The sequence below is a fragment of the Physeter macrocephalus genome, unplaced genomic scaffold, assembly GCF_002837175.3.
Source record: "Physeter macrocephalus isolate SW-GA unplaced genomic scaffold, ASM283717v5 random_1655, whole genome shotgun sequence".
Taxonomy (NCBI): Eukaryota; Metazoa; Chordata; class Mammalia; order Artiodactyla; family Physeteridae; genus Physeter; species Physeter macrocephalus.
The window spans coordinates 1716-18449 of record NW_021146894.1 but is presented as its reverse complement, the minus strand read 5'-3'; the positions used below and the strand labels follow the sequence as shown (position 1 = coordinate 18449).

The following is a 16734-nucleotide window of genomic DNA, read 5'->3' as shown; positions in this document are numbered from 1 at the left end:
GAGGGAGGGAGGGAGGGAGGGAGGGAGGGAGGGAGGGAGGGAGGGAGGGAGGGAGAGAGAGAGAGAGAGAGAGAGAGAGACACTTACGCACACACTCTTTTTCTTAGGAGGTCTCCTGCAAGTCACCAAGGGACTTTAAAAGTGCAGAACTTCAGTGTCCCGTGTCAGACATCTGTCGGCCTTTCCCAATATCCAAGTTGGCAGAACCGGATTTGATTGGGGTCCTGACCCCCGTTCCCATGTCTGTGTGCCCAGAGGAGAAGCCCCTGGACCCAGTGTGGTGCTGATTGATCTGAAGTCCTGGCTGGCAATGAGTTTAAGGGGAGCACATGACCTCATTCTTGCTATTGAGATGTGAGAGCAGGTCACCTAGGAAGGATGTTCTGAAAAAGTTTTCTCAAGCTTAAAAAAAGAACACAAGGATGAGGCAACCCCCTTCTGCTAGGGTTGAGTGTGGCCATGAGACCTGGAACTGGGACAGCCATCCCACCCGCACTGGGGAACCAGCCAGAGGCCCCTGTCCATAAGCAGAGATGGAAACACTGTGGTCTTGGGTGACATCTTTGAGAAGGTGATTAACCCGGCCCCTGGAGCTCCCCACATGCAGACTTCTTACTGCGTGAGCGAATCCGCTTTCATGACTGCTTTAACCAGCTCTATCTGTTACTTGCAGCCAAAGGCATTCTAATAGATACACCTTCCACCAAGGTAAGTATCGCATGAACAATACTGTGTTCTGAGGCCCCGAACAAATCTAATCAACCACGCGGCGTCGAAATTCATCCTCATTTCCTAAATGGTGGGTTTCAGTGCTCTCTGCTTTCCCTTCTGCCATATGGGTGCCCATACATGACAGGGCTGGAGGAGGGCAGCTAACTGACTCTCCTGCCAAAACTGCATGCATGTATGTTATGGTGACAGAGGACCGATCTTTGCTTCTACTCCAAGAGCAAAATTTCTCCACGAAGTATAATTCTGTCATACGTGGGGTTTTTTGTTGTTGTTTGTTTTCTGACACTATCAGGAGTCTCTGGCTCTCCAGAGTACGTCTCACACAGATATAGAAATCTACTCTAAATGAGGCAACTTGCTTTCTAAAAAACAATCATCAGCACATGCCGCATTACTGACATTATAGCACCAGGCGTTGTGTTGATATACTCCATATATTCCAAACATTCTGGCTAATCAACCATTCCATTCCATTCCAAGCATCGAAGGTTCTCGCTGCCTCTCCAGAACCCTTCTGGGCAGCTCTGCCCCCACACAACATCACTGTTTCCATAGCAACCAATGAATTTCATAATGAGGAGGACTGGGAAGGAAGAAATCCAAGGGGGAGGGAAGAGATGTACACTGAACCATGGGAGGAATTTGTGAAATCTGAGGCCGGGCATATCTCCTCAATGCTTATGTGTGACTATTAAACATGCAAACAAAAATCTACACCCTGGTTTCAGTATGCAAAGTCAATACCCATATCTAGAGATTCATGCACTACTCAAACAAGCAAAACTCATGTAAAGCGTAAGAATGGTAAGGGAACGATAAACCAAAATTGGTCGACAAAGCACTTGTGCGTAGCTCAGAGCTGGTGAACCTGCAGCATTTAGGAGGCTAGGGTGGGGACGCTGGGGGAGGAAAACAGAGGATGCAAATCACAAACATTTCTTGATTCCAAGTGGCACCGGCTTCTCTACATCAGGAGAAAGATATCGCAAATGAAGACCCTCAAGAGTTACAAGAGTTGGAGAATAACCAAGATTAAAGCGGAAGTGGGCACCCACAGCCCCCTGGCGTTCGGTTCCTGGGAGCCACGTGGGCAGGTTTTCGCCCAATCCAAAGCATCAAGGGACAGACTTCTGCTCCTGACAGCCCCACAGCCAGGGACCGCCTGTCTGCTCTGGGCTGTAGACCCTCTGGGCCGGCAGAAGACAGCCTCCCACAAAGCCCCCACCAACACTTACCATCCTCAAAAATCGCTCCTATTTCAAAAGACAATTCCGAGCTGTGCTCTGCTTCACACGGGTACACTGCCCGGGCCTTCCGATTGATGACGCTGAAGAGGGAACGCGCGAGGCACCAAGTGAAACATGAGAAACCTCACCTTTCCCCCCGCCCGCATTGCCCAAATCTCATTTCTATGTCGCCAGCGCGGCAGCTCCTTCCAAAAAGGAAATTAGCGGGAAAGGAAACATCGGGCAAACCAGAGCGCTTGACTGTCAAGTAAATGACGGGTTTCAAACCCCAGTCTTTCTTGAGGGAGCCTCTCCGAGAAGCTTTCCCTGAGCCTCTTCACCTACTTCTCCTCTCCGCTCTGTGGGATGCCCTTCCCTCTCGTTCAGCGTTATTAGAACCACAGGGCACGTTTATTTCTGAAGCATTTCGGTTTATCTATTAAGGAAAAGCACCGGTGTCGCGAGACGGAAGGCGAGGCAGGGAAGGGCAGAGGCGTACGGACACTAAGTGGCTCCAGCCACGCACCCTCGGACACCCATCTGTCTACAGGGACGCTCTGCTTTCATGCCACCCTGGAAGGGGCTCACTGCTCTCAGCTGGGTCTCGCCCCCAAAAGGTACATCAGGCTCGGCTTCTCAACACTTGTCAAAACATCGGGTGTGTTCTTGTGGGAAAAGAACACAGTGGGGAAGGATGGAAAGCAGGCTGTCAGCCAGATGCACACCCAGGCAGAAGGAAAGCATCCCACCTCACCGGAGCAGGGGAAGCCTCAGCCTGCTGTCCCGGAGGAAGGGCTTCGCTAAAGGTCAGCACCTCTGGCCTCTGCGCCACTGGCCCATTAAAGAGCTGTGTTAATTACGGTGTCCGGTGCCCCATTTACCTTCCTTTGAAACAAACCAAGTGCTTTCTCTTCGTGTATAAAAAGTTCTTCCAAAATACGTGGTTTCATAAATGCACAACCAGCACCAAAAAGAGTAGGTTCAAGCAGGTCTCACGTAAGGCAAACCTCTAAGAATGTACTTGCTCTTGAACCTTTAAGTCTAAGGCAAGGTTGTAAATGTTGTCCACAAAGTCCAGGAGACCGGAAGCTTTTTCCATGTGGCGGGGCACAAGAACTTGCTCAGGTTGATCAAGCCCCTCTGTGTGCCGCCCTCACATTCTACATCACACTCCAAACCACGTACCTTTCAGGTGGCTTGTCCGCTACGGTGGCAGGAAGAGAGAGGGCGAAAGACGACAGCTTGGGTGAAGGAGGTGTAACAGCTGGGTTGCAGCTCGGTGTGGCTGGTGACTGAGGGTTAAGCCACTGGACCGTGGATGATCGGGCCTGGCTTGGGCTAAGTGTGGAAGTTTGAAGAACAGAATTAATAGTATAAAGGCCATGGAACACCAAATACATGACACCCCATTCCTCAGTGGCTAGGATGATAGTTCCTTTCTCTCTCCTGATGACTGAAAGGGACAGAGTCCTCTCCACCTCCACCCAGGTCTGTAGCCCCAAGAGCCACACCTCAAAACTAGAGGTGCCTCATTGTACTTCTTCAGGTTTGTGGAGAAGATCTAGTCTCGTCCAACCTAGCGCCATACTGGTGCACTAATTACAACACCAGAATCCAACAGCCAAAACTAGTTGCTTGGACTTTTGAGGTATTCATGTTTTCTGTTTATAAGCAAAGTCACAAGAATCTACAGTCGAGGCCATGACCTATAGCTCTAAATATTCAACAGTGGCCTTTTAATGTCTAAATTGGTACAGCCATTACAGAGAACAGTACGGAGATTCCTTAGAAAACTAAAAATAAAACTACCATATCACCCAGCAATCCCACTACTGGGCATATACCCAGAGAAAACCATAATTCAAAAAGACACATGCAACCCAATGTTCACTGCAGCACTATTTACAACAGCCAGAACATGGAAACATAAATGTCCATCAACAGAGGAATGGATAAAGAAGATGTGGTACATATGTACAATGGAATATTACCCGGCCATAAAAAGGAACAAAATTGGGTCATTTGTAGAGATGTGGATGGACCTAGAGAGTGTCATACAGAGTGAAGTAAGTCAGAAAGAGAAACACAAATATCGTATATTAAGGCATATATGTGGAATCTGAAAAGATTGGTATAGACGATCTTATTTACAAAGCAGAAATAGAGACACAGACATAGAGAAGAAAGGTATGGATACCAAGCAGAGATGGGAGGAATTGGGAGACTGGGACTGACATATGTACACTATCGATACTATGTATAAAATAGATAACTAATGAGAACCTACTGTATAGCACAGGGAACTCAACTCAGTGCTCTGTGGTGACCTAGATGGGAAGGAAATCCAAAAAAGAGGGGATATACGTATACATATAGCTGATTCACTTTGCTGTACAGTATAAACTAATGCAATATTGTAAAGCAACTACGCTCCAATAAAAAAATAAAAATTAAATAAATAAAGCTCTTTCATCTGGTCATATACCTGTGGCAGCTCAGAACAGAATGCCACTGGGAGTCAAGATTCCTCTAGAGTGGACCAAAGACTAGCATTTAAGGGAGAAACCAATGAACAGTAAATCTTTGGTGACCTTAACATTCCCTAATAGTTGCCAATTTTGAAAATAAGTTAATGTAAAAAGGGTCAGTAAACAGACTCATGGAGGGGCTTCTAAATGTGGAGGGTTCGATAAAGACGTGTTGATCTGAATAAATTATTCTTCAATGATCTCGAAACTGGAGGCTTGTGACTATGGTCTACGAAGCTTGCTTTAAAAAAGCACAGTGCTGAAAGCTTCTCGTTTTACTCAAGTACGTTTTCAACACATATGTATTCAATGCTGCTATACCCAGGTGCCCCTCACCTCAAATTCACCCTCTTTGGCTAAAACCAGTTTCTACGAGCAGCTTCCGTGTCCTTCCATATTACCGAGCATTCTCTTCGATTCTTCTTCTAAAGCAGAACTAACACCACGTCCTGTCCATTTTTACTGCAAAAAGCTCCCAGGCTGTTCCTTTCTCTACGTTCTCGTCATGAACAGGAGACGATGCCATTCTCACTGCTCATGCCGGTGTCACGGCGGAGGTCTCCTAGCCAAGCCCCTAGCCCCAGGCCTCCCATTCAGCCAGTTCCACCAGCCACATTCAGCCACCTGGGTAAGACCCCGTCCACCCCGTGTGCCTCCCCAGGAACAGGTGTGCTCTCCCACCTGCCCTGGCAGCCTGGCTGCTCAGCCCATGGCTGTGCTCCCCTGACTCCCCCTCCGCCCCCCTCAGGCTCTTCCGCTCCTCTGCTGGCTCCAATCTGTCCCTCCCTCCGGCTCAGATCCAGCCGTACCTCCCCCAGCTCTTCTCCTCTGGGCTCTCTAAGTCACAGACCTTCTCTGAAGGCCCGTCACACCAATACATGGGAGGGCCAATCAGCGTGAGTTGTTCTGTGTTTGGTTTCAGACATTTCTCTCGCCTCTGGCTTGAGAGCAGGTGGGTAACTCTTTGTGTAGATTCACAAAGCCGGGCAGAGGGCTTGGCACAGGAAGTCTTCAAGCCACATCTGAGCAGCCAGTTCACATGTGCTAACACTACAACTGAGTATTATACACCAGGCCCATGAAATATTGCATTACTGACTTGATAGATATTTAGTACACAGAAGGTTGCCTTTACTCTGATCAGAAGAGTAAAGGGGGGAAGGAGGAACATTTTAAGAACATTATTCTCTGAACAACCTATTTACAATCCCCCTATCCAGCCATTCATTTGGAAGTCATAAAACCTACTTCATACCAAGCAAAGACACCTAGAAATCTCAAGGTGATCTGTATCACCAACAGCAAAAGTCACTCCATTCTTCAGCAGAAAATGAAACTTTAATGGGTTCTTACTAATCAGGAAGGGAGAGGATGGCGTGAGTGAAGCTCTGACAGAGAATTTAAGACCATAGTTCGCCAAACAACTGCCATGTTATCTCCCAGCAATTACTCAAGGCGCTGGTGGTGGTGGAGGATGAGGTGTGTTACCCCACCCAAACCAATCCTTCCTGGTCATAAATAGTCAAGTGATGAAACGATGGCCATCTATCTGCTGAGAGGGAGGACAGCTACGGGATGAAGATAAGGTAACAGTGTGCGTATTTATAAGACTCTTCAAAAGTAAAGGTCATACATTTTACAGCTATGATCTACTTCATCCTCACATCTTTCTTTTAAAAAGAAACGTTTTGTTTTGCTTTTTTTTGTAAAGGGAAAATATTCCTTCTGGCAAGTGAAAGAATTGTTGGAATAGCAAGTGCAGAAGGGAAGGGCCTATCCTTAGCTCGGCTTTCTCCACCCTGTCCCCAAACAGGAACTCAGAGTCACCCATCCTTGTCCAGAGTCAAGCTCGCAACATGATCCTTGCTTCTTGGTTTGTTCTCTGTGATTCTTCTGTTTTCTGTCAACACACAGATGTGCTATGTGATCCCACACTCACTGGTTCACCAAGAGAGTCTTTTCAGGCTTCCCACTTAGACCTAAATTTCTGTATTTGAGTCCCTGGGTTTCCCCACAGTATCTCAGAAGCCTCCGCTCGGGACTTCTCTGTGGGCGTGAACTTTGCAGACTGGACTATTCATATTCGCCTCTAATACGGGGAGGAGGTATCATAAGTCACGTGGATAACTAAGTCCTGTGAAAGAGGAGACCTGCCCAGCAAAACAAAGTTCGGGAAACGGAGCCAAGTAGCCACGGGGATACAAGAAACTTTCCATGGGCTTCTTCGCTGGGAAGGAGTGGGGATGAGGCAGGAAGCGGTTAAATATACTCCAGACCTAAGACCTGAATTCTCGCCTCAGCCAGCAGAGGCCAGACGATGTTTCACAGGTGTCTCCAAAAGCAACCTGCCAACATTTTTCTTTTTTTTTTTTTGGAAGGCAAGAAATTGTAAACATGAGTTTCTTTATATAAACCATCTCCTACTTTCCAGAATTTGGGTTCTATTTTGTTTTCTGGTAATAAGGATCAAAAAATGTTTTTTAACTATTTAACTCTTTAAAAGATAATACTTATAATGTTTCTCAAAAAGCAGTAAAGTATTCCTTTTAAAGGAGAATTTCTGACATTGTCTTTCTCTTCTTTGACTTAAACCATTTTAGAGGAACCCTAGGCATTTGGGAAACAGCAGCCCAGAGCAAAGGTCTAGCAGTTTTTCTCAGCCTGGGCCCTCGGAGAGATCTAGCAGTTTTTCTCAGCCTGGGCCTCCGGAGAGAAGGCGCCCTAAGGCATCCATGTACATAATGAATTAACACCTCTCCTGCACGTCTAGAACTGTTCTAGCTACCCATGTGTTGGGAGACAATTCAATACGGGTCTCTGGTGTTTCTGCACTTCTAGTGAGCAAAGGCTGAATTATCTTTTCAGGGATGTTATTAGAGCACAGAGCCTGGGAAGATAAAGTTGTGTCTTCCCCTGGAGCGAAGAGCAGGCTTTACTGTCCGTCATAAAAGATCTGGTTTTCCTGAGCTCTGGGTTTCTCTCTGGCTAACACTCCACCGGCAAGTGTTATCTGGAGTGTTAGCATCCCCCTGGCATCACCCTGTGGAAACTGGGACTCAGATTAATACTCTGAGGACTGCTACGGCTGTGATTAGTACAGTCCTTTGACTCTGACCAGGAGCCCAACGTGTTTTGCCAGCATCCTTGGAATCATGGCAGGCCAATGCGGGACCCTGCAAGGCAGAGTCAAATTTCAGGTGTCACAGTTCTTGACAGCATCCTTGGGAGCGCTGAGAAAATACTCAGGTCATTTTTTGTATTCTGTGGTTCAGAGGAGAACCCTGGCTAAGAAAGTCTTTGGGTTAAAGATCAAAACTGGTAGGTGATCTAAGAATTTAAAAGCCCATTACCTGCTAGAACACATAGACTATTTCAAGTATTCTCTCCTACCACTTCCCAAATTTAAGCATTTTTTTTTTTAAACAAACCTATTTAATTCCTTCTTCCTCCTGCCCCTTTAACTGTGGACTTTTGATGAGCAAGACTGGCACGGTCACAAACCACCGATTTTATTGAATAATGAGCTGCTTAGCAATTATTAAAAAGCACCTAAAGTGCCATGTTTCCTGAAAGCCAAGCCGTGGTTTGCAAAAATGCAGGCAGAAGTCTACTCTTCCTGAAAAGCTCAGAAACCACATTTACCAAAACAGAAATAAATTACAGAGAAATATGAATATGTTTCTCTGCTCTCTTCCCAATTTCACACACTAAACTGAAAGCATCATGACTCCTCTCTGTCTTCGGGGCAAAAGAGCCAACCTCCCCCTTTGAGGAGAAATGTTTCCTTCTCAAAGAAAAGGAAGAAGTGGAAACAAGAGGGTGTCACTAAAAACACAGAGATTTCCTCCTGCTAACTCAGAAGCTCATCCTCGAAAACTTTCTGACATTGGAAGGCTACCTGGTATTCCTAAGGCAATGGGAAGTCTCCTGCCTGGGGGCGGGGCAGGTGGAGGGCCGGGGGGTGGAACACACATCTGTGAAGGTGACGAGCGAGTTCTCTCCACTAACAAGAATCAGCACTCTTGCCTTGGCAAGACAGGTCTGCACGTCAGGGAAAGACCGTGTAGCTTTCACGATGGGGGGGAATAAACCCTCAATAACATGAAATTATGACCGCTTCTGTGTATGTGTACAGTTTACAGAGTTCATTTTCCTGAAAATGTAACAAAGCAGAGGTATACGCTGCTTGGGATTCAAACTGTGACCCGATCGTCTCCAATACCAGACTCCACGCGCCATGCATATTAAAAAAACTTTTTGGCAGCAGAAAAGCACAAACATTTCAGAAATGGGGGAGGGGACTTAGGGCCTTAACTGTTAAAAATTCGACAACAGCTGCACCAGTCACCAGAGAACGTCTGCCTCTAACAAACATTTCTTGCAAAGCATAGGCAGGTCAGGCTCTGGGCAATGCTGGCAATACAAGTGCCCGATTCCAGGCTCTGGGAGCACAGAGCATAATTTAGCATTTGAGGGAGGATACATATCAAGAAAAGAAATGACTGCTTCTCTGAAATGATTAAATCCCCCAAATGCCAAGATATGTGATGATGGCTTTTATGATGTCGGCGTCAAATCAGAAGTTTGCACGGGAAGGAAAGATTTTAAAACCTCATTTGCGAGGTCTCCGAGCAGAGGCTAACACATTAGTGAAATGCTCTTTCATTCCAGGCTGGGAAACAACGTACAGCATAAGTCTAGAACAGCTGTCCTGGGCAAAAGTGTTTGAAAATGTTAATAAAGACAGAAGGAAATACTGTCGATCTGTATATTATGGGAAATCTCTGTTGAAGTAAATGCCACCGTTCTTCTTTAAGGGCCGGAGTGGGGGAATTCCCCAGCCAGCAGGCTGTTGGTTCCAAGTGAGCACAGCAAGGGACACAGCAGTGGGGCGAAGCATGCACCTGTGACAAGTGGCCATAATCTACAGCACTGGGCCGGGAGGACGTCACTGATCATTAGGAGGGTTTGAACTGGACCCTGTTCGCTCATCACTCGTGGTCTGAGAACTACCTGTCAGGCCCCATGCCTGCCCTGGGGACACCCAGGGGACTATCACAGCTGTTCTCCACGAGCGCCCAGGCAGGTGAGAAGACGAACTGATGATCATGACGCAGCGTGATGAGCGCCACGTAACAGAGAGGTGGCCAGGGTCCCGCGGGAGAACAGAGGAGGAAGCAGCTGCCACGTGGGCCGCCAGGGAGGCTTTCCGCCCCGAGCCGATGGCGCCACTGTCAGTATCATCACGCCCTCCCTACATCCTGGCACCGGCGGTGCCGTGCCAGGCACAACCGGCACGTGTTAATTCACTCATTCCCAGCTATGCTACCGTTCCACGTGACACACGAGAAGCCGACAGCAGAAAGGTGACGGTGACTTACTCAAGGTCAATGTCGGGTCAAAGCCCCGTTTTGACCAGACCGCACGGAGCTCACAGCCTCAAGTCCCTCCGAGCGAGCGGCTGGAGCGGGACACGAGGAGCTGAATGGAGAGAGGTGAGAGTCAGAGGTGCTCGGGGGGCAGGACCACTGAGTCAGATGCTCACAGGCAGGGCGACTGAAGGATTTTAATCACACCAATGACAACTGCATGGAACGCCGCCGCTCTACAGAGACCCTGGGTTCCAAAGACAGCCCTGGCAGTGTGCCCATTCGCAGTTTCCTAATCTCCCTCAGCTTGTTCCTTTTTTTGTCTAAAAACAAAAGGAGGCGGGAGGGGAAGGGGGAGAGAGGGGAGGACACTCCTCACTCTCAGAGGCTGGGGCAGAGCCGGCGTTATCAGCCTCGGCTGAGGGTCACCCACAACTGAAACCTGGGAGAGGAACCATCTCCCTGGTCTCAGTTTCCTTAGCTGAAATGAAGGTTAAGTGTTAAGAGGCCGGGTGGCAGTAAGATGTAAATAAGACGACAGGTATAAAGCGCCCAGCAGTGACTGGAGAACAGGGACCGCTCAACAGGTGAAGCCCTTCTTGTGAGCATTAGGTATATCGCCTCTGCTTTCCAAGCTTACATCTTCACCAATGAATCATTTTCTTTACCAAAAGACAACGAACTCTGTCAAAGGGGAAAAACTATACATATTAAGTAAATGTCACCATTGGGGGAAAAAAGTTGCTAAGTGCAGTATGACTGCATATGATCCAAGACTGAATCCTGGAACAAAAGGACATGAGTGAAACAATTAGTGAAACAGAAATAAAGTCTGTATGTAATAGTATCGTACCAATGTGAATTTCCCGGTTTTAACCAAAGTACCATGGTTCGGTGTAAGATGTTAGTAGTAGAAGCCAGATGAAGGGTCTATGGGAACTCTCTATACTATCTTTGTAAATTTTCTGCAAATCTAAAACTATTTCAAAATAAATTTTTTTAACAACAGGTTGTAAAAAGAATAACCCCAAATAAATTTTTCAATCACTGAAGCACTAACAAGCCTTTTGAAATTATGATCACACACTTGAAGGCATCCAAAAGCCGTAAGAAAACTTTTGGTTAGTTCAATGACATGAAAAGATTCCTAAGAGTTACGTTTAAAAATCACTTGGACCGCCCATCTAAAACATGGCAATTAACCACAACGGTTGAAACTGGTTTTTAAGGAGTGTGGGCTTTTCCAAAAAGATCAGTTTTGTTTATAGATTAGATCGAGTTCAGCAAACTTTTTCTGCAAAAGGCCAGACGATAAATACTTCAGGGTCTGCAGGCTGCAGGTCTTGCAACTACTTAACCCTGCCATCATAGCAGCACAAAAGCGGTCACAGACACAATGTAAATGACTGGGTGGCTGTGTTCCAATAAAACTTTATTTATTAAAAAAAAACAGGCAGTGGTGGGCCACGGTTTGCTCACCCCTGGATGAGATGGACCAGATGCGAATCCATTTCGTAGTGGAGAGTTGGAAGAGGTGAAGATAATGATGGTAAACTCCCCTGGGCTCGAGAAGCCCACTCGCCTTCCTCCACCTTCACTGGCTTTGCGGCGGGGGGACTCCTGTGTGTGCCGAAAGCCGATCTGCAAGCACCCAGGGCTTTCCTGCAGCAGAAGCTCTCCTGACTAATTGCTCAAGATCACCTCCCACGCAGGAGGCAGACAGCCAACGGATCAAGCCAGCACGTAAAAGCAAGAACTTGGTCCCCCTTGAGAAAAAGGAGGGAGGTGGGCAGGGAGAGGAGGAAAGGCACGGAAGGAAATCTCTCGAACACAGATAAGACAGAACCTTTTGAGGTTGGATACAACCACACTGAACACTCAGTCCTCACCCCCCGGGATGCTGGGTCTGCTGGGGGGTTTCCCTCCTTGACAAGAAAGGACACCACTACCTAGTCAGCCCGTATCTTACGAAGTTCACTCCCAGGCTGATCATTTTCTCGGGGTTTGCTATGAGAGAACTGAGAGTTACCCCTCTGACTGATCTTTCACTCAAAGTGTTCCCTGAATTGCATTTCCCTTCCTTCCAGACGATCACTGTGGAATCAGGGACAAGGCTTGAACTTTAGCTTGCTAGCCGAACAGAAAAGGAGCTGCAGCTGCGTTTCAGAGAAGTATGGGGCTGTAGAGAGGTCTCAGCATTGTGGCCCCGCAGGGCAACTGACGGGAATATTTCCACAAGCTCAATTCGTGTGTGCAAGACAGCCACCAGCCAACGTGAGGGTGAAACGTATAAAACAGGGGCTCCCAAGCACAGCTCAAAAGGGGTATGGCACTACTCTGCTAAGAAAATCCTCTGGCTACTTACCAAGCTGTTTTACGGGTTACCTGTCGTGATGGGTGATCTTCCCATACCGCTCAGAACAGTTTAGAGAGCTGGCTGGGTCCCACTGGGAGCCCTATACCTTGGTCATGAGCTACCCAGGGGCCCCATCCTCCGAAGCTTCTACAGAGGAGGTTTCTACACGGCGAGGCGAGGACAGGAGCCCTGGGCTCTCCTGGTGTAACTACTGTAAATGCTGGAAACGAGGCAACTTCAGGTCAACACTGAAGGCTTCTCCAGGACTAGAGAGCCTATTTTCCCTAAGCCATTTAGTGGGGAGATTACATAACTGATGAGCCAGGAAGTTGGGTCAAGTTCAACTAAGAATAGTAAATTAAGTTCTCGGAGGAAAGGGAAATGCAAGCAGGTGGCCGCCTCGGGCTCCCAGGGGAGCCGTGACTGGGCTTTATTACATGTGGTACCTTGAAACCTCACAGCAATCCAGAGGGCTGGGTGCTGTTACTCCCCCTTTGCGGATAATCTTGCTAAGCCTTGGTTTGCTGAAGTAATTTATATAAGGCCTCCAAGGTTTTAAGTGGCAGGAGAAGAATGCAAAGCCAGGCTTGTTGGACTCTAAAATCAGTGCTTTACCAGTCTACACCACGGTCTTCCAACTCACAGAAAGCTCACGAGGCCCCTGCCTGCATTTCAACATCGAGACCCAGCCAACCAATCCATGCACAGCAAAGGATACATTACAATGGCAAAAACCCATGAAACAAAAAAGAAAAGCAAAAACAAAACAAGACTAATGAGAAGACTTAATTTTTGTTTGTTTGTTTGAATCTTAAGCAGTAGAGCAGCTACTACAAAAATTCAGACGAGTGTCTTTGATTTGGAAAGTCAACTTTTCATTACGGGGCTGTAAAGTTAGATGAATGACCGACTATTTGGCTTGAATATAAAATCTCCGAATTTCAGAACCTGTAGTTAGAGCACAGCAAAGGAAGAGGTGAATTAGGCCACATGCAAGTGCCAAGTACACAATACAAATACCAAAAACACCCTAGCAAGACACAAGGGACATGTATGGAAGGCTGTGAGGATGGTAGGCGGTCAGTCGGGATGGCGTAATTTCTATACCGAGTTGGAGAGAAGATTCAAGAAGATATACGGGACACAAGTTATCCACCAGCACCACCCCAATGAGTGTGAATAGGCTGAGGGTCGATGGCCAAGCATGTGGGCCCCGAGATTAGCTTCAAGAGCTTTACCGGATATCATGTTACTCATAAAAAGATTACGGATGCTGCTCTGTGGCAAAATATCAAATTTCCAAGTCTCCCAGCTCTGCTGCACGGGAGGATGCCGTCCTCCACACATCTCAGCCAAAGGTGATGGATGGTGAACGTGCCGCAATTCAGATTCAAGGGTTTATTCCCCATAGATAACTATAAACCACAGCAACATGTCTTAACACAGGGTCAGCGCTCCCTCTTCAAAACAAGGGCAGCGGCCAGCTGACAGCCACTGTTAGCTCGCTGGGTCTCAGAATCGGGGGAGAACTACAGTTGAACAACGTTCCCATACGCCACCAGACTTTCCATACCGACGGAAAAACAAGTCCAAGGGAACCACAGATCACGAGGGCAGACAGGTCAGGGTCATAACCCTCCTCTGCCCCTTACTAGTCATGTGGCTTGGGGCAAATTTCTGACCTTCTTTGTGCCTCCATTTCTCTATCTTTAAAAATGAACATAGTTCTACCTCACTGGGTCTGATGTGAGGATCAACATGAAATAGTTATAAAGCAGCTACAACAAAGTCTGTGGCCCCCGAGAGTTAATGCTCCACAGTCTTTGATTCTGAGAAATCCAAGAGAGGATCTACCGCATCAAGCCTTCTCTGCAGCCTCTCACCACCAGCCACTGCTGACGCAGAAGCTTCTGCCCCCTCTTCTCCCCCCAGCCCCCAACAGGTCCACGTGGGGCTAACCTCTGGGCAGAAGTCACAAGGCTGCCGGGGCTCACAGCAAGGCGGTCTACTCCTGCTCATCTGCCCTGTGCTTCCCTACGAGCTACCTTAGACCTCCATCTTTCTGAACCCACCAGGGACTTTGCCACTCACTTAGGTATGGGAGACTGGCTTCCAATCCACTCCTCACAGCACCCAGCACCACATGAAGGCTCCAGCTCTACTAGAGACGCCGGTCAATGGAACCCACCACTTTCTGTAACCAGGGTCCACCTACAGGTAAGCAGAGAAGAAAAGGTGCTCCCCTTATTAGGAAATGATGTCCCTAACTAGCCAGTAAAGGTGCTGGAAATGCCTATGATGGGCAATTCACTTTGAGGGGTTAAATACCACCGTCTCCTGATCTCTTTTTAAATATACATAACTTTTCTCCCCTTTTTACAAAAGCCATATGTGCTCATCTTAAGTCAAGTTAGCAAAAAAGCAGATATGCACCCCCCCCTCGAAAAAAAAAAGAGAGAGAGAGAGAAAACTTTTAAAAGATAAATTCCCTATTTTCTTTTGAAACAATCATCATAATAAGAGAGAGAAAAATTTAAGACATCAACTTCTAGGGTGAACTGACTGCCCTGGCAGGGTTGGCAGTAGTAAAGTCAAGGATTAATGGGGTTGAGGAAGCCCTCCCTGAAGAGTGGAGGAGAGAGAGGAAAGAAAGAAAGAGAGGCGAAGGGAAGGGGCGAAGACAAAGTTTGCCTATGACTGCTACCTTATAATTTCTAAGTGTGCACCCAATTTCACCAAAACCTGTCAAAAATTGTTTAAGGGGGACTTCCCTGGTGGCGCAGTGATTGAGAGTCTGCCTGACAATGCAGGGGACACGGGTTCGCGCCCTGGTCCGGGAGGATCCCACATGCCGTGGAGCAACTGGGCCCGTGAGCCACAACTACTGAGCCTGCGCGTCTGGAGCTTGTGCTCTGCAACAAGAGAGTCCACGACAGTGAGAGGCCCGCGCACCATGATGAAGAGTGGCCCCCGCTCACCGCAACTAGAGAAAGCCCTCGCACAGAAACGAAGACCCCACACAGCCATAAATAAATAAATAAATAAATAAATTTTTTTAAAAAAATTGTTTAAGGTGATTATATTTCTGAACTTCAGACAAATCACTCTTGGTTTGCTGTCACAGACACAAAGCCAGTTTAAGCGGTACTTTGCTATCTCCCCGCAAAATTCATCAACTCCCTGAAAAGCAATCATGGAACCAAGTCACGTCATCTCAAATGCCAAGTAGCTGTCTATGGGAAACCTCTATCTGTTTGCCCAGTTTAAAGGAAGCAAGTTATTATTTCACAGACAAGAATAAAAATGGTCACCAGTGAGCACACACAAAGTCTACAGATGACATGCGCAAGGCTGTAAATGGGCATGGGAGCTTACCGTCTAATGACTTTAACCAACTGGCACCAAGCCCGGGGAGGCATGTATCTCTGATACACAACAGCGGCTCAGGGCAGCATCTGGGATAGACGTGTTAGGAACACCTTCACATTCAGGATAAACCAAGCCAAGCCTCTCACTGGGTGGGAGAGAAGGATCTATCGCCCTCCCAGCCTGTCAGAGCACAAACTGAGTTACGTCTCAGGGTACCAACATTCCCAGCTACGAAGAACTAGTCTAAGATGCTGCTGCCATCTTGACTATGGACACGTGCTAGCAGGAGGTGCCCCTTTTCATCTGAAATCTGTAGAGGAAGCAGATAACAACGCCTGGTATCTACTTATACCAGATTTTCTTTTGTGGCAGAAAACCTAAAAGAATTCCTTATCAAGGACCTGCTCCATCATTTAAAAATGAAGAGAAAACTACTTTATTGGGGAAAAAATGACTTTGGAACATTTGAAATACCTTGATCTATGATGTAATGTCCTCCTCCAAGGAGACTGAGCTAGCAATTCTTTACTGGCAATGAAGTCACCCATCACCTTACTCGAGTGTACAGCTAAGGAATAGCTACAGATTGATTGACTGCAATGAATAATACCCACAAGTCATAAACATCAGCAGAAACCCAAGAAATCCAATTCTGCTGGGTTGTTTTCTACCTGTCAGAGACCACAGCTGTGTCTACACACTGCCTATATCAGAATTTCAGCTGCTGTAAGTTTTCCTGCATAAATTTGCTTTCTGGTAGCTGGGGTCATGGCATTTCTGTACAATAGAGCTACTGGGGTCCTATGTGATCTACATACATTTGGGCTTCATTTTTCAGGACCTAAGATAAGGCAAGTGTAAGTTGTGGAACAGAGAGTCACCACTCTGGATTAAAACCAAGCAGTCCAGGAAGTGCCTCCTTTTTAAGGCTCTGAGAAGAGTTTTAATGACTACACAGCAACTTAGGTTTTATTAAAAGGGCTCTTAATCAGATTTACTCAGATCCTGCTACAATCAATACTGTACAGCTGGTATGCAGAGATGATGGATTTAAAAAAAAAAAAGAAACAAAAAGAAAAGCACACACAATGAAAACTAAATTTATAAGTGCTAAGGAAATAAAGAGAAACCCTATAAAGAGAAAATGGTGAGAT

General features: G+C 46.9%; 1 protein-coding gene across 1 annotated transcript in view; it reads right to left on the bottom strand.

The window, feature by feature from the left end:
* LOC114485542 (rho GTPase-activating protein 10-like) overlaps positions 1-15674 on the bottom strand; it is a 21741-nt gene extending 6067 nt beyond the window's left edge. The window contains exons 1-3 of the mRNA XM_028487153.2: positions 15587-15674; positions 3144-3296; positions 1968-2059 (exon numbers count right to left, since the gene is read on the bottom strand). Coding sequence (XP_028342954.1) covers positions 1968-2059; positions 3144-3296; positions 15587-15630 — 289 coding nt within the window. The 5' untranslated portion in view covers positions 15631-15674. The remainder of the gene's footprint in view (positions 1-1967; positions 2060-3143; positions 3297-15586) is intronic.
* Positions 15675-16734: the final 1060 nt, after the last annotated feature.